Here is a 21,318-nt window from a genome sequence, read left to right on the forward strand (position 1 = left end):
GCAAGAAGTTCTCTACGGGTCACGCAGTAGTTTCAGCTTTGGAGAGTGTTCGGCTGAAGTAAGCAAACACCCTCTCTTGCCCGTCCTGTTCCTGAGAGTACTCCGCCGATGCCTACGTTGCTAGCGTCCGTGTCGAACGTGAACTTCCTTCCAGGGATGCGGTATTCGATTACAGGAGCAGTGCAGAGCGCCTCTTTCAGTGTTTGGAAGGATGACTCTGCCTCATCCGTCCAGTGGATTTGTTTCTCCTCGGTCAGCTGGGTTAAAAGCTTGGCGATGTTAGCGTACCCAGCTACGAACTTTCTGTAATAAGTGCACAGGCCGAGAAAGCGGCGCAACTCCTGCTTGTCCCTCAGTGTCGGCCATTCCCTGACGGCTTGTAGCTTTTCCGGGTCCGTGGCCAATCCATTGGTCCCCACTACGTGCCCCAGGTAGCTGACCTTCTGGAACAGATGACATTTTTTAGGGTTCTACTTCAGCCTGGCTTTTCGCAGTCTCTCTGGAAAGCTAAAGTCTCATGTCCGGTTCTGCATCCAGTCTGTTTCGGTATTTAGTTTTGATAGACATATACACTGAAAACCCAGTTTCACATAGGTAAGTACTTACAATAGGAAGTAGAATTGCGATAGCTTTCTTTGATAAAACTGGGTACTCTCTTCTCAGGCTGTGCCAAAAATCCACCACAGGGAGATTCTTAAACCGAGGTTGCAGGGATGTATCAGACGTCACTTCCAGTAATGCTTCATATCCTTCAGAAGCGAGGGAAGAAGGTTTTTTTCTTTGATATCAAATGGATTTTTGACTCATAAGTTTTGAGAATTGTTTTCACTTTCCTGTTCTGGAAATTACTGCTCTACATTGTCGCGCATATTCTCTCAATGCTTTACAAATTCTTCATTGATTTCATCAAGTTCTCGGAGAGTTTCTTCGTTCTCCTCACGGAAATCTTTCAAAGCAGGCTAGCTCTCAAATTCACGGCTGGCTAGAGTTCTCATCCAGAGCTGCAATTTTTTCTTGAAAGTTCTGATTTTATTTTCTGCATTTAATATATTAGCACAAAAATTCTGCTAAATAGGCAAATCTCAAGAGCCATTGATTGTCATTCAAACGATAGTCCAACTCGAAATGGTGATCAATGAAGAAAGCCATCACCTCAGCCTTAAGTTCGAAGAGTCTACTTAAAGTTTTTCTACGAGAAACTTATCTCATTTCTGTATAGAGAAGCAGAGATTTATGAAGGCTTCCCATGTCGTCACAAATTATTTTGAAGAGTCTTGAATTTAGTTTTCTGGACTTGATAAAATTAACTACGGTATTTTTACTGCTTCTTTAAGAACATTTTTGGGGGACACTGGAATTTTTGATATGGCCAAAGCTTGATGGTGCAAAATACAAGGACTGATTTTGCAATTTTTTGCAACTGACTTTTTGCACGATACTGCACCAACTGTTTTCCCAACCATTGCCTTTGCACCATCCGTGCAGACATGAACGCAATTGTCTCAGGGTATATGATTTTCTTCAAAGTACTCACTAACAAGTCTGAAAATTTCAGATCCTGTTGCATTAGCTGGCAGCGGTTTACGTATTAGCATATCTTCTTCAATATCACCTTCATATTGTTAACGGACAAACACTAGTACAACTGCCAGATCTGCTACATCACTTGACTCGTCTATCTCTAGTGCAAATTGACATGATCTCAGTCGACGGTTTAATTCTTCCTTGATGTAAGCTGCCATATCTTGAATGTGACGAGCCACTGTGTCATTTGAAAGCGGCACGGAAGATAATTGTTTAGCGTCCTTCTCATTGATCATGCACTTAACCATGTCAATTGCGCAGGGTGTTATTAATTTTTCGGCTATTTTATGGGACTCACCTGCCTGAGCCACTCTGTAGCTTACAATGAAAGATGCCTCTGTTGCTTTTTCATTTGTACTATAAGATGACTGAGCTAAGAACGTTTGTGAATTTAGTAACTCCGACTTTTTCTATCAAAGAAATCAATATTCTTGTCATGAAACTGAGTATGGTTTGTTTCAAAATGGCGACGTAATTTTGAAGGTACCATCGAATTATTAGGTAAAATTCTGCCACGTATTACACACTGAAGGCAATTTTTAGCATCCACGAAGTCCAAGGCTAAGTAACTCTCATTATGTTTACGTTTTTTAATTACAGGTTCATGTTATGTTTTTGATATTGGCTCCTTCACATTTTCAGATGACGAGAAGCTATTTTGTAAACCTGGTGTTTCCATTTCGCCTTCATCAGACCCACATACTTGTTTAGGGATAGTTGAAGTTATAGTGGCACACTTGGATGTTGATTGCTTTAATGATCCTGTTTTAAGCCATCGATCCATGATTCAGTGTCACTCTGTATTAAAAAAAGTAGAGTTAGGATCGGTATCACTCTGTATTAAAAATACGATGAGGTAGCGCGCAATAATCGGTCTTGCCCTATATTTACACAATTCTGAAGAAGAGATCACAAAACTCGTACAATTTTTCTTTAAAACATTTGCCTTTTTCGAATATTACTAAATAAACACGTAACTCACCTTGAACTTCAAAATAATGTTCTTTCTTCTCCAAAAGAAATTTCTTGAAGGAACGTCAAAACAAATCTGCGAAATATCCTTCATAGAACTTTCAATTAATTTCGTATACAATTTACACCTGTACATTATTGTTGAAAAATGTGTTAGCTGCAGACACTTAAGTTATTATTATTATTATTATTATTATTATTATTATTATTTCAACAATGTGCATTAATGATTAAACTGCCGTAAACGGTACCCATTGTTGTCTGATTATTGTCAATAGAATGGCTGAATAAACAGTTACAGTTCTGTTCTTATTCTTTTTCATGTTTTTTATAACATTATATTTTAGAGATTAAAAAGTAAATAATTTCACATAAGGAATTGTGCAGAACCCCTAAGAGTTGCTTACAGAACCCCGGGGTTCCGAGATACACACTTTGAGAAACGCTGGTTTAAAGGAACAATTCTTCCTTTGCGAGATACCTTTAATACCGTGTTCCTACTGTCAGCAGAGTTGCTAGGTTTTCTCCGAGGGAAATCGGGATATCAGAAGCTAACTTAAGACATTAGACTTATCAACAATATAGCCTATAATAAGATTTATAGCAGTTTTCTGCATAGTGTTCGCGTGGTTTTTAATGTAATAAGCCTATTCGCCTCCGTGAGAAACACCAAAATACGAAGGACACACAGTACAGTGAACACTATAATAATTTTTTTCTTTTACTAACCACGAATAGCCTATGTTTTAACAATTTGATAATAAATTAATTTTGGAACCGGACTGCAATAGTTTCACTATCTGACGATGAATGTATGTTTAAACATAGTTCACTAAACTATAAAATGCAGCAATTGTATGTCTATGTTATTAGTGTAAAATACGACATCAAAACACTATCTTTCTTGCCACTCAACGCACTTAAAATACACAATGTTTACTAATTGCGAGAACAGCGACTAGGGAACGAAACGGAATAATCAACAGTGCGGTGAACTAGAAGAAGTATTATTTTGCGAGTTTAGTTGCCTTACGGCTACTTACTAAATATCCGCGGGTTATCTCTTTGTTTATAATGTTACCATTTGAGTCAATATATAAATAAAAATATCGGCTAATAGGAAATACTACTAATTTGTTTAAATATGTTCAAGGCTAATATCAGTAAAATCTGGATTTTTGTCAATCCCGACTCGCTTTAATCGGGACTCAACCAGGAAGTTGGGAGAATCCCGCCTAATTGGGATACCCGGCAATCCTGGCTGTCAGACATAGGTATTGTGGTCAGACTTACATCATTTTCATAGGAACTCTGAATGTGAACATTCATAACCATGGTTAAAAAAAGAATTAATATGTCAACTTTTTAATTCAATCTGTAGGTTAAACTGCTGTATGAAGTAAAAAAAAAGTAGTAGCAGTAGCAGCACCAGGAATAGTAGTATCGGTAGTAGTAATAATAGCAGTAGCAGCAGCAGCAACAGCATAAGAAAATGTTTAATTAATCCGTAACTAAGACAAGAAATACTTTCAATCAGTTATATTAGAAAATTAACTTTTTATCATTTATGCAGTTTCTGTATCTTTACGTTCGATGAATAATTTTATTATTCATGTATGCACTGAAACAACAGCTGTTCGAAGAAAATGAATGATATGGCGTGAGTGAAGGACAATAACAATGTATAATAACTTAGTTTGAAAGGTAACTATTATCTTCGAAATGAGTTGAACACAATGAATGATTCATTGTATGGTAGAAATTCTCTCTGCGGATTGCACCTATCCACTTTCGGTTAAGGGAATCTTTACTCAGAGGAAACTTGAAGCATAAAGTCACATGGCAAGTACAATAGTTTGTCTTCTGTAACATAATAAGGAGAAAAAATCGTCGTAGAAATTAAGGACTAACTAACCAGTGAAATATAACATTCCTTCATTCTTTATCGTTACATCCCTGTGCATTGCTGCAATAAAAAGCAGCACACGAAAGAACCATACTTATTCAGCTCTACCAAACAAATGGCCCCTCTTCGGCTGTTCAATTTGGGAGCGAGCCCCTACCACGCCGTAGCGGAGAAGTGAGAAATATGTTCCCAAATTGAAGCAACAGAAAGCCGCCATTTGTTAGGTAGAAAATGCGTTGGATTTCGAAACCGCTATTTGAATACGTGTTGTATTGCATATCCGAAAGCTAAATGTTTCTGTTCAAAGGAATAATACTTCCTTTGCAATACTTTTAATACCGTGTTTCTGCTGTCAGCAGAGTTGCTAGGTTTTCTCCGAGGGAAGTCGGGATATCAGAAGCTAACCTAAGACATTAAACTTGTCAACAATTTAGCCTATCATAAGATTTATAGCAGTTTTCTGCACAGTGTTCACGTGCTTTTTAATGTAATAGGCCTATTCGCCTCCGTGAGAAACACTAAAATACGAAGGACACACAGTATAGTGAACACTACAATACTGTAATTTTTTCTTTTACTAACCGCGAATAGCCTATGTTTTAACAATTTGATAGTAAATTAATTTTGGAACCGGTACTGCAACAGTTTCACTATCTGACGATGAATCCATGTTTAAACATAGTTCACTAAACTATAAAACGCAGCAATTGTATGTCTCTGTTATTAGTGAAAAGTACGATATCAAAACGCTATCTTTCTTGCCACTCAACGCATTTAAAACACACAATGTTTACTAATTGCGAGAACAGTGACTAGGGACCGGAACGGAATAATCAACAATGCGGTAGAACTAGAAGAAGTATTATTTTAAGAGTTTAGTTACCTTACGGCAATCAGCTGGGCTACCTCATAGACTTACTAAATATCCGCGGATTATCTCTATGTTTACAAAGTTACCATTTGAGTCAATATATAAATGAAAATATCGGATAATAGGAAATACAGACTAATTTGTTTAAATATGTTGAAGGCTAATATCTGTAAAATCGGGATTTTTGTCAATCCCGACTCCCTTTAATCGGAACTCAACCAGGAAATTGGGAGAATCCCGCCTAAATTGGGATACCCGACAACCCTGGGTGTCAGACATAGGTAGCTACTGTGTTCAGACTTCCATCATTTTCATAGGAACTCTGAATGTGAACATTCATAACCACGGTTAATAAAAGAATTAATATGTCAACTTTTTAATTCAATCTGTAGGTTAAACTGCTGTATGAAGTCAAAAAAGTAGTAGCAGCAGTAGCAGGAATAGTAGTAGTAATGATAGCAGTAGCAGCAGCAATAGCATAAGAAAATGTTTCACTAATCCGTAACTAAGACAGGAATTACTTTCAATCAGTTATAATAAAAATATACTGTATATTTTTATAATTTATGCAGTTTCTGTATGTTTAAGTTCGGTGAATAATTTTATTATTCATGTATGCTGTTTGAAGAAAATGAATGAGTGAAGGACAATAACAGTGTATAATAACGTAGTTTGAAAGGTAATTACTATCTTCGAAATGAGTTGAACACACTGAATGATTCAATGTAGGGTAGAAATTCTCTCTGCGGATTTCACTTTCGGTTAAGGGAATCTTTAATCAGAGGAAACTTGAAGCATAAAGAGTCACATGGCAAGTACAATAGTTTGTCTTCTGTAACATAATATGGAAAAACAATCGTCGTAGAAATTAAGGATTAACTAACCAGTGAAATATAACATTCCTTCCTTCTTTATCGTTAGATCCGTGTGCATTGCTGCAATAAAAAGCAGCACACGAAAGAACCATACTTATTCGTGGTGCACACGAAGATCAGTCTCTCTGACATGATTTTGCAACGAGTGATTCTAGCTTCATGCATATTTTGCTTGATTCTCATTATTATTATTATTATTATTATTATTATTCAGCTCTACCAAACAAATGGCCGCTCGTCGACTGTTCAGTTTGGGAATATAACACTAGCGCCAGTGAGTGGTCTAGCGGTTATTTAGTAAGTCTATGTTTGGGAGCATAACACTAGCGCCAGTGAGCGGAGTAGTATACAAAGTGGACTGACGTCAAGGGCTTCCGGGCTACCATGGGCGTGGCCAAAGGAGGGATGGGTAAGGGGGCGTGGCCAAATGAGGGATGAGGGGAAGGGGGGTGTGGCCAAAGGAGGGATAGGGGAAGGGGGGCGTGGTCAAAAGAGGGATAAGGGGAGCTGGTTTGTGATTGGTGAATGGGGATTTGCAAGCGAGCAGTGTGGAAAAGCGATTGACGAATGAGCATGGAGAGAATGTTGAAATGGAGTGGAGCTGTGAGAGGGAGGAGTTTTGGCTTCCCTATGAAAGTGAAAGCTGTGTTACATAAGATCCAAGGCAAACCTCTCGACATGTGTTGAGGTCCGTTGTTTGTAATTCACCTTGAACCAAATATGAAAGTGGAAGCGCGATGTGTTGACCTCGGCAGGGCAAGTGACAAGGTGAACAACACCTCGACACGTGTCGTGTGTTCGATGTACACCGGTTGACCTTCCGCAGCCCAGCCTGTTGAAGAGAAGGTTCAGTTGCGAAAGAGTTTCTTGCTGCATGTCACTGGTATAAAAGCGGAAGAATTCGGGTTGTATACAGTTGTATCATGGATCCATTAGCTACATTATCACGCGTTAGTATTGGGGAGTACACAAGAATAAGCAATATTGGGACGTTAATGGCGGATTTAGAAGACTTATCTGTTTTCCTCCCCAAACGGTTTACGAACTTATCTGAAGCGGTTCTCAATTAAATAACGTCTGATTCAAAGATATTGTTGGTGTACCGAGGGTTGGTGTCGATTGGCGGAGGGAGTAAAACGATCCATAAAGTGGACTTCAAAAGAAGTGAATAGCGGAGAGGTGAGTAGAAATGAATACGATTATACAAATATGTTAGAAATATGTACTATTTTAAGTTAGGTAATAAGTTGTAAATGTTGAGTTGATATGATGAGATATGGATGATGTGTTGAGATAACGCTACATGTCTCGGAACTACGAATCTAAGTAATTAGATAGCGTCACAGTCTAAGACATACAGTCACGAAACTTCAACACCTTTTCTGCCAACATTCGCGACACTAGCGCCCAAGCGGCAGGCAAGGCACTGGCCATAGTCTCGTTCAGCCAGCATGTGCTTTAAAGGGATGCGAGATGTTATAATAACGTTTTAATCATGCGTCGGATTAAACGCAATGTGTGCAATAACGGAAATTGCAGTAACAAGTTTAAATCTCCGAATTTGTCGTTCTTCAGATTCCCTAAAGACCATGAGAAAATCATAACTCAGGAATAACCAATAATCCACGTTGTAGGTAGCCTACGTATTGTGTTCTATAAAACATTATTATTACTTATCATTATCAGTTACCTATTTGTATGTCAGGAAGGAGAGTTTAAATAAAAACAAAGTAAATACCTGTTACAGTATATTATTTTTTTGTAGAAATCATATGTGTAAATGTGTAACCATTCCGATTTTGGATAATGTATCTACAGTTTTTAATGCAAGTAATTCCATACTTTTTGTATTCGTGTTTTTTTTATATCTTTTTCAAAAGTTGAACGTTATATTGCATTCAAGTAGGGATCATGGTGTTAATTTTTCAAGAATTCATGGAGTATTGTAATCCTTTTGCAAAATATTCACTTCTTGAATAAATCCAGACTGTGTCGATAGATTTCTGATGTGTTGGTGTAGATTCATGTGGCAGACGTATTAAGTTCTCAAGAGCCTTTTTAAATTTAATATAAAAAGCAATCTTTTCTGTAATAATTTGTATGACTGTTATTGGTGTTGATTTTACATTCCCAGTGATTATTTGAGCTGTTCAGAGCAGAAGTGGTGTAAGTCAAAATTAGGTAATGAGATTTAAAGTAAATATTCTGTAAAATACAGCGCAAAGTAGCAATTAATATATCCTTCGTGCTATTCACTGACTACTAATAGTTTAAATAAATCCAATATTAACTGCTACTTTGCGCTGTATTTTACAGAATGTTTACTTTAACCCTCATTACCCATTTTGACTTACACCACTTCTGCTCTGAAAATAAAATTAGGCCTACATTTTCTGAGTTAATTGAAGTCACAATTTTTTCAACAAAATTGTGTGTTCATTTATTTGTTCTCACCTACGTCATATTAACAGTAAGTGCATGTAAATTACGTATTATATAGGTAGGATAAGTTAAAATTAAACTTATGTGTGAAAACTGGAAATGTAATGTAAAATGCGGTGAACTTGCCATAAACATTTAAACCATAATATCAGCACTATTTGTCACTCAAAATAATAAAGGAAATATCGGTTCTTAAGAAATGAAAAATAATGAACTTCATAAATCAATACTTGTCATATTAAGGTTTAAATCTTCCCCTTTTTTATTTTCAAGTTTACCTCAGCGGCCGAGTTTACCCCAATTTGCGGTATGGAAAATAGTTAATTTCTCAGGAAATAGGGAGAGGAGTTCACCACGCAATGTACCCTACAATTTTGAAGCTACTAATTTTGACTCTTCTCACAGGAAATATAGAGTTCTAATGATTCATAAATATATTCAGGAATGAATTTAATTAACCATCCACGTACGAACAATTATATTATTTCAAACCATGATACGTGAACAGTTCCATGATTCAGTTGTAAGGAGCAGAAAGAATTACGTTTATTCTCAGCTTCTGAAACTTGTATATTAACTGCGTGTGAAATTCTTCTAGGATTCTAAATTAAAATTAATAAGAATCATATACACTTACTGTATAGCATAAAAATATAAAACAAATTACGCAAAACCCGTTTTCTGATGTGACGCTATCTAATTACTTAGATTCGTAGTTCCGAGACATGTAGCGTTATCTCAACACATCATCCATATCTCATCATATCAACTCAACATTTACAACTTATTACCTAACTTAAAATAGTACATATTTCTAACATATTTGTATAATCGTATTCATTTCTACTCACCTCTCCGCTATTCACTTCTTTTGAAGTCCACTTTATGGATCGTTTTACTCCCTCCGCCAATCGACACCAACCCTCGGTACACCAACAATATCTTTGAATCAGACGTTATTTAATTGAGAACCGCTTCAGATAAGTTCGTAAACCGTTTGGGGAGGAAAACAGATAAGTCTTCTAAATCCGCCATTAACGTCCCAATATTGCTTATTCTTGTGTACTCCCCAATACTAACGCGTGATAATGTAGCTAATGGATCCATGATACAACTGTATACAACCCGAATTCTTCCGCTTTTATACCAGTGACATGCAGCAAGAAACTCTTTCGCAACTGAACCTTCTCTTCAACAGGCTGGGCTGCGGAAGGTCAACCGGTGTACATCGAACACACGACACGTGTCGAGGTGTTGTTCACCTTGTCACTTGCCCTGCCGAGGTCAACACATCGCGCTTCCACTTTCATATTTGGTTCAAGGTGAATTACAAACAACGGACCTCAACACATGTCGAGAGGTTTGCCTTGGATCTTATGTAACACAGCTTTCACTTTCATAGGGAAGCCAAAACTCCTCCCTCTCACAGCTCCACTCCATTTCAACATTCTCTCCATGCTCATTCGTCAATCGCTTTTCCACACTGCTCGCTTGCAAATCCCCATTCACCAATCACAAACCAGCTCCCCTTATCCCTCTTTTGACCACGCCCCCCTTCCCCTATCCCTCCTTTGGCCACACCCCCCTTCCCCTCATCCCTCATTTGGCCACGCCCCCTTACCCATCCCTCCTTTGGCCACGCCCATGGTAGCCCGGAAGCCCTTGACGTCAGTCCACTTTGTATACTACTCCGCTCACTGGCGCTAGTGTTATGCTCCCAAACATAGACTTACTAAATAACCGCTAGACCACTCACTGGCGCTAGTGTTATATTCCCAAACTGAACAGTCGACGAGCGGCCATTTGTTTGGTAGAGCTGAATAATAATAATAATAATAATAATAATAATAATAATAATAATGAGAATCAAGCAAAATATGCATGAAGCTAGAATCACTCGTTGCAAAATCATGTCAGAGAGACTGATCTTCGTGTGCACCACGAATAAGTATGGTTCTTTCGTGTGCTGCTTTTTATTGCAGCAATGCACACGGATCTAACGATAAAGAAGGAAGGAATGTTATATTTCACTGGTTAGTTAATCCTTAATTTCTACGACGATTGTTTTTCCATATTATGTTACAGAAGACAAACTATTGTACTTGCCATGTGACTCTTTATGCTTCAAGTTTCCTCTGATTAAAGATTCCCTTAACCGAAAGTGAAATCCGCAGAGAGAATTTCTACCCTACATTGAATCATTCAGTGTGTTCAACTCATTTCGAAGATAGTAATTACCTTTCAAACTACGTTATTATACACTGTTATTGTCCTTCACTCATTCATTTTCTTCAAACAGCATACATGAATAATAAAATTATTCACCGAACTTAAACATACAGAAACTGCATAAATTATAAAAATATACAGTATATTTTTATTATAACTGATTGAAAGTAATTCCTGTCTTAGTTACGGATTAGTGAAACATTTTCTTATGCTATTGCTGCTGCTACTGCTATTATTACTACTACTATTCCTGCTACTGCTGCTACTACTTTTTTGACTTCATACAGCAGTTTAACCTACAGATTGAATTAAAAAGTTGACATATTATTTCTTTTATTAACCGTGGTTATGAATGTTCACATTCAGAGTTCCTATGAAAATGATGGAAGTCTGAACACAGTAGCTACCTATGTCTGACACCCAGGGTTGTCGGGTATCCCAATTTAGGCGGGATTCTCCCAATTTCCTGGTTGAGTTCCGATTAAAGGGAGTCGGGATTGACAAAAATCCCGATTTTACAGATATTAGCCTTCAACATATTTAAACAAATTAGTCTGTATTTCCTATTATCCGATATTTTCATTTATATATTGACTCAAATGGTAACTTTGTAAACATAGAGATAATCCGCGGATATTTAGTAAGTCTATGAGGTAGCCCAGCTGATTGCCGTAAGGTAACTAAACTCTTAAAATAATACTTCTTCTAGTTCTACCGCATTGTTGATTATTCCGTTCCGGTCCCTAGTCACTGTTCTCGCAATTAGTAAACATTGTGTGTTTTAAATGCGTTGAGTGGCAAGAAAGATAGCGTTTTGATATCGTACTTTTCACTAATAACAGAGACATACAATTGCTGCGTTTTATAGTTTAGTGAACTATGTTTAAACATGGATTCATCGTCAGATAGTGAAACTGTTGCAGTACCGGTTCCAAAATTAATTTACTATCAAATTGTTAAAACATAGGCTATTCGCGGTTAGTAAAAGAAAAAATTACAGTATTGTAGTGTTCACTATACTGTGTGTCCTTCGTATTTTAGTGTTTCTCACGGAGGCGAATAGGCCTATTACATTAAAAAGCACGTGAACACTGTGCAGAAAACTGCTATAAATCTTATGATAGGCTAAATTGTTGACAAGTTTAATGTCTTAGGTTAGCTTCTGATATCCCGACTTCCCTCGGAGAAAACCTAGCAACTCTGCTGACAGCAGAAACACGGTATTAAAAGTATTGCAAAGGAAGTATTATTCCTTTGAACAGAAACATTTAGCTTTCGGATATGCAATACAACACGTATTCAAATAGCGGTTTCGAAATCCAACGCATTTTCTACCTAACAAATGGCGGCTTTCTGTTGCTTCAATTTGGGAACATATTTCTCACTTCTCCGCTACGGCGTGGTAGGGGCTCGCTCCCAAATTGAACAGCCGAAGAGGGGCCATTTGTTTGGTAGAGCTGAATAAGTATGGTTCTTTCGTGTGCTGCTTTTTATTGCAGCAATGCACAGGGATGTAACGATAAAGAATGAAGGAATGTTATATTTCACTGGTTAGTTAGTCCTTAATTTCTACGACTATTTTTTCTCCTTATTATGTTACAGAAGACAAACTATTGTACTTGCCATGTGACTTTATGCTTCAAGTTTCCTCTGAGTAAAGATTCCCTTAACCGAAAGTGGATAGGTGCAATCCGCAGAGAGAATTTCTACCATACAATGAAGCATTCATTGTGTTCAACTCATTTCGAAGATAATAGTTACCTTTCAAACTAAGTTATTATACATTGTTATTGTCCTTCACTCACGCCATATCATTCATTTTCTTCGAACAGCTGTTGTTTCAGTGCATACATGAATAATAAAATTATTCATCGAACGTAAAGATACAGAAACTGCATAAATGATAAAAAGTTAATTTTCTAATACAACTGATTGAAAGTATTTCTTGTCTTAGTTACGGATTAATTAAACATTTTCTTATGCTGTTGCTGCTGCTGCTACTGCTATTATTACTACTACCGATACTACTATTCCTGGTGCTGCTACTGCTACTACTTTTTTTTACTTCATACAGCAGTTTAACCTACAGATTGAATTAAAAAGTTGACATATTAATTCTTTTTTTAACCATGGTTATGAATGTTCACATTCAGAGTTCCTATGAAAATGATGTAAGTCTGACCACAATACCTATGTCTGACAGCCAGGATTGCCGGGTATCCCAATTAGGCGGGATTCTCCCAACTTCCTGGTTGAGTCCCGATTAAAGCGAGGCGGGATTGACAAAAATCCAGATTTTACTGATATTAGCCTTGAACATATTTAAACAAATTAGTAGTATTTCCTATTAGCCGATATTTTTATTTATATATTGACTCAAATGGTAACATTATAAACAAAGAGATAACCCGCGGATATTTAGTAAGTAGCCGTAAGGCAACTAAACTCGCAAAATAATACTTCTTCTAGTTCACCGCACTGTTGATTATTCCGTTTCGTTCCCTAGTCGCTGTTCTCGCAATTAGTAAACATTGTGTATTTTAGGTGCGTTGAGTGGCAAGAAAGATAATGTTTTGATGTCGTATTTTACACTAATAACATAGACATACAATTGCTGCATTTTATAGTTTAGTGAACTATGTTTAAACATACATTCATCGTCAGATAGTGAAACTATTGCAGTCCGGTTCCAAAATTTATAGTGTTCACTGTACTGTGTGTCCTTCGTATTTTGGTGTTTCTCACGGAGGCGAATAGGCTTATTACATTAAAAAGCACGCGAACACTATGCAGAAAACTGCTATAAATCTTATTATAGGCTATATTGTTGATAAGTCAGCTGCGAGAGAGCTAGTTAGCGGAGACGTATCCGTGGATCTCAGTTCGAGGTGCAGTGAACTTGAGTAACTGTGGAAGCATCCAGGCGAAGGCAACGCGCCCAGAAATCTTGGATTCGAAGTGCAATGAACTGTATCTGAAAGTATGCGGTTCGAAGTGCAGTGAACTTTATCTGAAAGTCTTGGGTTCGACGTACAGTGAACCTGAGTGATCTAGGACTAGCCAAGGCGAACGAACTTTGAACTGACAGTTTTGTTCTATACATAGTGCTTTGTGAACATTAGTTGAAATTAAGAGTACATTGTTATTCTCAATAATACACGTGAATTGTCATTGTTGCTCTGTGGAGTGCAATAACGACTACTGTGTTGAGTGGAATACCCATTGTTGACGGGTGTGTGATTAAAGTGAGAAATAAAAAGTCACATTATTGTTAAATAAAAGTCACTGTTACTAGCTCTCGTCACTGGAACTCTCTGCCGCCTGAGGTCAAGGGCTGACGAACACTGAAATCTTTCAAATCCAAGTTAGTAAATTATCTTATGAAGAGTTGCCAAACTAACTTACTATTATGACATGTGTTGTATTGCATGTTTCCATGTATTCACATTTTTTAATGTTCTAGTGATATTTAACTTATTTGGTCATTTTATTTTCATATTTCCCGATAATGGCATATCTATAATGTGATAACTTGAGCTATATATAATTATACTTTTCCTTACTGTGTGTACTTAAAAATATTGTATTCATTGTATGCTTTGTACTTCACTATTTTATTACTATTATTATTATCAATAATTGTGTTATTTTTTATACTTTGTTTGTCTAATTTATTTTGACCTGCTGTTCACATTTTATTATGCTTTTTCCTTTCTTTCTGTATGTTATATATTATGTCTGATTACTACTTACTTGTTTAGATTACATTATCATCTTATTCAGTTTTGTGTGTAAAATTGTAGTCTTTTTTGTAACGCAGTTTTACTCCTGGTTGAGTGTTAGAGAAGGCCATATGGCCTTAACTCTGCCAGGTTAAATAAACCATTATTATTATTATTATTATTAAGATCTGGTGTTCTCGCGAAATAGTGCCTCACAGCACAATATGACGGAGTTTGTCCGTTTAATTACTTTTCATCCTGTATAAACATTGCTATTCTACAGCCCAATGTCCGATGTGGGCCCTAGCCTTCCTAAGAATCACTTTCCATTCCTATTTACTGCCAGCATTTTTCAATTCTTTATTCCCAGTGTTTTACAACCACTTACAATCCCTTCCTCTCATCTTAGCTTTGGTCTTCCTCTTCTCGTTCCATCTGGCTTTACCATTAACAGCCTCCTTGTTAGATGATCCTCCTCCATTTTCACGAGATGACCAACCCAACTTAATCTGTTGATTTTAATACATGTTACTATGTCTGGTTCATTATAAAGATTGTAGATTTCATGATTGTATCTTCGTTTCCACAGCCCCTTATCATGTACTGGTCCGAAGAAGCATCTGAGAATTCTTACAAACAATCACAATGAGTCTATCTGCGTTGCTCAGTGTCCAGGCCTCTGAAGCATATTTGGCTACTGGTCTTATGATAACTTTACACAGTATTCCTTGAGATAAGGTTTGATATATATGTCAAGAAGACTGTCATCATTATAACCCGAAATGGAAAAGAATAGAAATTGTGATGTATATGGATGAGGTTCATTTCATTTTATCTGGTGCTATACCTGAGTGTCTGCAGTAACCCAAGGGAAGCTCTCTATTAAACATGTTCTTATGTATACCTGGGACAGAACATCTAGAAGCTTGGAGACGGTTACTTTTAAGCGGTCCGACCACCCCCTCCTCCCACACTAGCAGGTATGGTACCATTCAGCTGCAAAACATTTTCTCAACAGAAGTTATTATATTGAGACCGCAGCGGATCAGCGAAAGTAAGTGGTCAACGTTTTCAGTTTGTTGTGCAACGAACAATTCTGCTGTGTGTGTGTTCTTCTGTAGTGACGTCACTGAAGCCTCTAGTTGTTCTGTCCCCGGTATAGAGTAGAGCATTCATCATCAAATCCGTATTTATAGAAAATTTTGCCAGAATAACTCTTTCCATCTTCTACCATGTATACCATGAGCTCTCTCCAGCGGACAGTCTCACCATTCTCTCCTTCCCCCACACACACTTGCTTACTTTTGTCCAGTATTGTCAAATGATAGAAGTGAGTGAACTTTAATTCTTTACTACGTATGTACTGTAAGAATTATGATTAATTATTAATAATAACAGTCAAAGTAAGAATAAATATCTTACCTGGGTGGTGAGCTGTTATGGCTAATTTTGAGATTCTTCTTTATCTGTACCAGGGCTGGGCACTGGGGACGAATCCACTGGGATGCTTAATATTCATCTATCACTGCATCAACACTGCGCTGTGTTCGACAGGGAAGAAAGGGGTTGAAGAGAAATCATATGGCTCCCCATGAAAGAGTAGAATTCGCTCTTGGTGCCCAGCCCTGATCTATACGAATAAGTCATCTTCTCATTCCTCTGTATGAGACATTCAGAAGCATACAACATTGCAATTTTGCTTTTTATTTATTTATTAAAGATCTTACAACAATCTTCTCTATTTATAATTCAATAATTTCATTAGAATCCAAAGCAATATTCATACGTTTTAGCAAGAAGAATTTAATAAGTAAAAATACATGCGTCTCCTCATAAGACATGAAACAATTTTTTTGCAGGAAGGGTGTAATCCTATAATGACTCAAAAGTTACAGTCTTTCAGCAAACACTCTGATCAGAGTTTCAGATGAAAAATGTAGGTACTTTATATTCTATGGTGGGAAAAAATACAGAAATCAAATGACACTGTATTCCTGCTGATAGACGACACCATTAGCTTCAAGAATGGAATTTTTTCAGATTGGCGAAGTTTCAGCTAATGGTGTCGTCTATTGGCAGAAATAGAGTTTTATTTAATATTTTTTTTTCCCGCCATAAAAGATTGATAGAGGTAATATTGTATTGTATTCATTCCCTGTACAATCTATTACAGATTATAGGTTCCTCATTAGATACAAACACAAAATACAAATGCAAAAATACACACACAGACACACACAAATAAGATTTCTAGTATGAATTTAATTTTAACACTCTTAAGTTTTCCAAAGAATAGTAAAACTACCAATGGGTACCTTTGTTTGGGGTTGACCCAACACTGGTCCTCATCTACCCAGGGCTAAGCGGAGGCAATTGCAAGATCTGTTTGCCGAGGATGCTATAGTCAAGACTGTCCATGCGTGGTGAAGAGCCACATCCTACAAGAGGTGGTGACCCTGCTTATACTGTACATGGCGGATCTAGACTTGGCTAGTCGATAAAAAAAGCACATGGTAATCCGGTGAGTTTCTTGACTGGTTGATAAACCTGTGAGATATTCTCATGCATTGGAAAGATATCTACAAAAACTCAGGTACACATCTGAAGAACCAGCAATCTCCCCAGGGAAGATCCAAAGGCGCCTAATTGGGAAACCAATGCTAAGGAATGGTAACCCCTACAGCAGAGTCCCTGGCCCTCCAGGTTGGGGGTTGGTCGTTAGGCCAGCTACCTATCACTGTAAAAAAGAATTTGCTAAAAAGTCTCAAGAAGTGAATGCTGGATGGAAAAATGGAATCGGACTAAGACGAGCACAAAGGAACACGAGTAAATTAAATATTGGAACATGGAATGTACAGTCCGCATCACCGTTTTTGGCGTGTGAAATAAGTAATGGGAACGTTAAGTGCGAGTGTTTTACATTTGCCCAGTCTGACAACTGTGTTCGGCAAATGGCTGATGTGACGTGTATAGGAAGTGGTACCATTCTCAGCTACACTAGCAACATGCTCACAAACTGGGCACTATATATCTAGGACAGACGCCAAAAACGCTGGCGCCAGCTGTAACTACTCTTCTAAAACCGGGAAAAATGCAAGAACTAGTAGAACAAATAACTCAGACCAAATTAGATATAATAGCATTGCAAGAAATTAGATGGAATGGAAATGGCATAATAAATAAAAAATATTTTACTCTATATTATAGTGGTTCAGTTTTCAAAAAGTTACAAAATAGCATAATGGATTTTAAACATTTCAATGAAAGAATGTGTAAATTAAGAATCAGGAGCAAATATAACAAGATTACCTTAATAAGTGCATATGCACCAACAGAAGACAAAAACATTGGAAGTAACTTAAGGGAGTGCCTGGAAGTGACACACTTGTGATCTTGGGAGATTTCAACGCGCAACTAGGAAGAGAATTAATATATAGACACGTCACTTGTGAACATACACTGCATGAAAAAACTAATGAAAATGGTTAACTATTATGTCAATTAGCAACAGTGAATGATTTAATAATAATGAGTACACAATTCCAGCATAAAAGGATATGCAAAGGTATTTGGATCTCACCTGACCACAACACTGTAAACCAAATAGACCACGTTATAATTAATAATACGAAAAAAGATCTTATAGAGGACGTAAGAAGTTTGAGGAGTCCAAATATTGATTCTGATCACTTTTTAGTTAAAGTCATCATGAATCAAAAACTGCTAAAGATATACAATAACAGAAAATTAAACAATATAGAACAAAGGTGTTTGAAAATCTTAAAGGCCTACCAGAAGAACAGGTTGTTAATAACAAATGGGAAGGAATTAAAAAAGCAATAGATGAAGCGGCAAATGAAACAATTGGTAAGGAAGAGAAGAAACAAAGAAACGAGTGGTGGAATGAAGATTGTAGGAATATAACTGAAAAAAATTACGCAAGAATGAGAGCATTGCATAATAAGACAAGAGCTAGTAATGATATTTATAATCAAAAAAGGAAGGAAGCTAATAAAATATGTAGAAACGAGAAAAAAAAAAGTTAAATGAGAAGATCATCGATATTGAAGAAAACTCCAGAAAGAACGAAACAAGAAAATTTTTTGAAGAGGTTGCCAGGAAAGTGTGAATCCCATATGTAAAAGTTCTGATGGCAACATACTTATGCAACCATCTGAGGTACTGGATAGATGGAAGAAACACTGGGTAATTCCATGCAAAATAGTATGACGAAAAACATTATCTCCAAATTTGTCTTTTTTTTAGTAGGTTATTTTACGACGCTTTATCAACAGCTTAGGTTATTTAGCGTCTGAATGGGATGAAGGTGATAATGCCGGTGAAATGAGTCTGGGGTCCAACACCGAAAGTTACCCAGCATTTGCTCATATTGGGTTGAGGGAAAACCCAGAAAAACCTCAACCAGGTAACTTGCCCCGACCGGGAATCGAACCCGGGCCACCTGGTTTCGCGGCCAGACACGCTGACCGTTACTCCACAGGTGTGGACTCCAAATTTGTTAAAAATTGTACATTCAACTCTTTATGTCGTATATATTAATCATGTACAAAATTATGTTTGCGACAGCTACCATTTAAATGTAATGGGCAGTTATAATATTTTTATTTGAGCACATAGCTCTATTTTAAATTTGTTTTCTGACCATAAGAAACATTACAATTTTTTTTAAGATATCATTAGATAGCTTATAAAATAGGTTATTAAGATACTATAATTCAGTGTAGCTCTGAAAATTGTGTTTAAAGAAATTAAAAAATATATTTAAAAAAAAACGCCATTACATAAAATCGAATACTTCAATTGAAATAAAAAAAATAAATGAAAATTTACTGAGCATTTTCATTAGGCTGTCAAATTTTTATAATGGGATCTTCAAAAATAAGGAAGTTATAAATTAAAACAATTCACCGTGTAAAGGGTGATCTATGTCGCTGCGCCATGTGCCAACACTGCTGCTGGTCAGTGCGAGAAGCGTTTCTGCGTTGACGACTGGTGCGCATCACACGTCTGATTTCAATTGTAGTTTCGGAACTTCTGATGAAGCAGAACAAGGTTTTATTGCTAACTTTCCATTAACTGGAACCACACAATGAACATTTCTTGTTCCGGGAACAGTCTTGAGGCTAGTAAATCTTTGAGGATTTAGATTTTGTAACTACTTCTTCATGTTTGTCAATGGATGTGAATGACAATAATTCCCTGTATATTGCATTTTGACCAATCATACAGTCCTTTAGGAGTCGAAATTAGAGTTCCTGGCTTTTGCAGCGAGTCACTTGATTGTACCCCTTACACTGTCACTGGGCCCTTTACCGTGACTAGTTCCAAAGAAATGCCACTCCGCAGGTATTTGAAAATCGTGTTCATGATTGAGTAGATTAACGGAGTTTTTTCGTTCTTGTATTCGCTAGCTGCTCCATCACTGAAATCATATATTTTAGGTATTTCGGTATGTGTTTTGTTTCAGATGTTCTATCATTTTCCTTTTGAAAAACATGAACTGTTGCACTACCGTGAACTAAGCATTCCGACATTACTGAAAAACAAAGGTTTTCTAAATTATCACAAATTGAATTTCTGTAATATACTGTGAAGGGTGTATTGTTGCTTGAGAAGTACTCAAGTGATGACCTTGTGTAGCATCCTGAATAATGAAACTGTAATTCTCTGAAAAATCACCAATGATAATGAACTCACCGGGCTTTATTCCATTTTTCAGCCACTTCAAATAATTTGCTTGGGACTTTGCAATGAAGTTGTGTACAGTATGTTGAATTTTTTAAGCCAACCAATGAAGTTATTAATGAAATTTACACAGTCACTTTTCACTAAAATCATATTGGCCCTGTCAGTTGTCGTCCATTCCTTGTACTAAATTTCTCTGCAACAATGACGTCAATATTTCGGATAGATACATTTATAGTTCCTTACGTTCAGGAGCATATGCTTCTTCACTTGTTGAATTTCCCGTCTCTGTTTGTAAACATTCTTCTTCGCTTGTTCATTTGTCGACCTTACTTTCAGTCCCAACAACTTCACTAATTATTTCAATTTTTGAAATCTTATGCAAAAGCGTTCTCAAATAGCATCACCTACCACTAAATGCGGGACCTTTTTACACATGCTACTTGTCACTTTCCTTTTACAGACTTATGACGAATATTTTTAAAGTCCGAAAGTGTTGCAACACCACAGATGACTCCACCAACCTTTCGTCTTTAATTTAGGCATATTGAACATTTACAACTTACAATGACAGAATAGATCAAAACTGCCGTCTAAACTGAGAGGAAAAAGTTGCGCTGAGATTATAACGGGGGGGGGGGGGGAATCTATTAGCGTACCGTTGAGCTGATGTTGTAACAGCTGGCATTTGTCATATTGATCGCTAAGCACAGATGTGGATGTCTGGTATGAGCGCGTGACGTAATACACTGCACGCGACTGATCCTTAATGGGCAATATTTGCAATTCTGGTTTATTTAATATTTCCCAAAGTATTTGAGATCCCATCATAAAATTTTTGTAATAGATTAAGAAATTGTTTATCTCACCGTAAAAAATAGAGCATGGAAAAAAAAAATATTCGATTTTAAAATATTAACATTTCTTTATTTTACTGTAAGTTTTAATACATGCTCAAAGTAAAAATCCATAACTCAGAAGTAAGTTTGAATATATAGAGACATCATTGTA

General features: G+C 36.8%; 1 protein-coding gene and 1 long non-coding RNA gene across 2 annotated transcripts in view; one reads left to right on the forward strand and one right to left on the reverse strand.

Moving 5' to 3' along the window:
* The window catches only part of LOC138704943 (uncharacterized), a 130,268-nt gene that overhangs the window by 17,846 nt on the left and 91,104 nt on the right, over nucleotides 1-21,318 (forward strand). The window lies entirely within an intron of this gene.
* The window catches only part of LOC138704942 (histone H3-like centromeric protein A), a 105,074-nt gene continuing 100,041 nt past the window's right edge, over nucleotides 16,286-21,318 (reverse strand). The window contains exon 5 of the mRNA XM_069833394.1: nucleotides 16,286-17,338. Within this exon, the coding sequence (XP_069689495.1) occupies nucleotides 17,329-17,338 (10 nt within the window). The 3' untranslated portion in view covers nucleotides 16,286-17,328. The remainder of the gene's footprint in view (nucleotides 17,339-21,318) is intronic.

The sequence above is a fragment of the Periplaneta americana genome, chromosome 8 (genome assembly GCF_040183065.1).
Source record: "Periplaneta americana isolate PAMFEO1 chromosome 8, P.americana_PAMFEO1_priV1, whole genome shotgun sequence".
NCBI lineage: Eukaryota > Metazoa > Arthropoda > Insecta > Blattodea > Blattidae > Periplaneta > Periplaneta americana.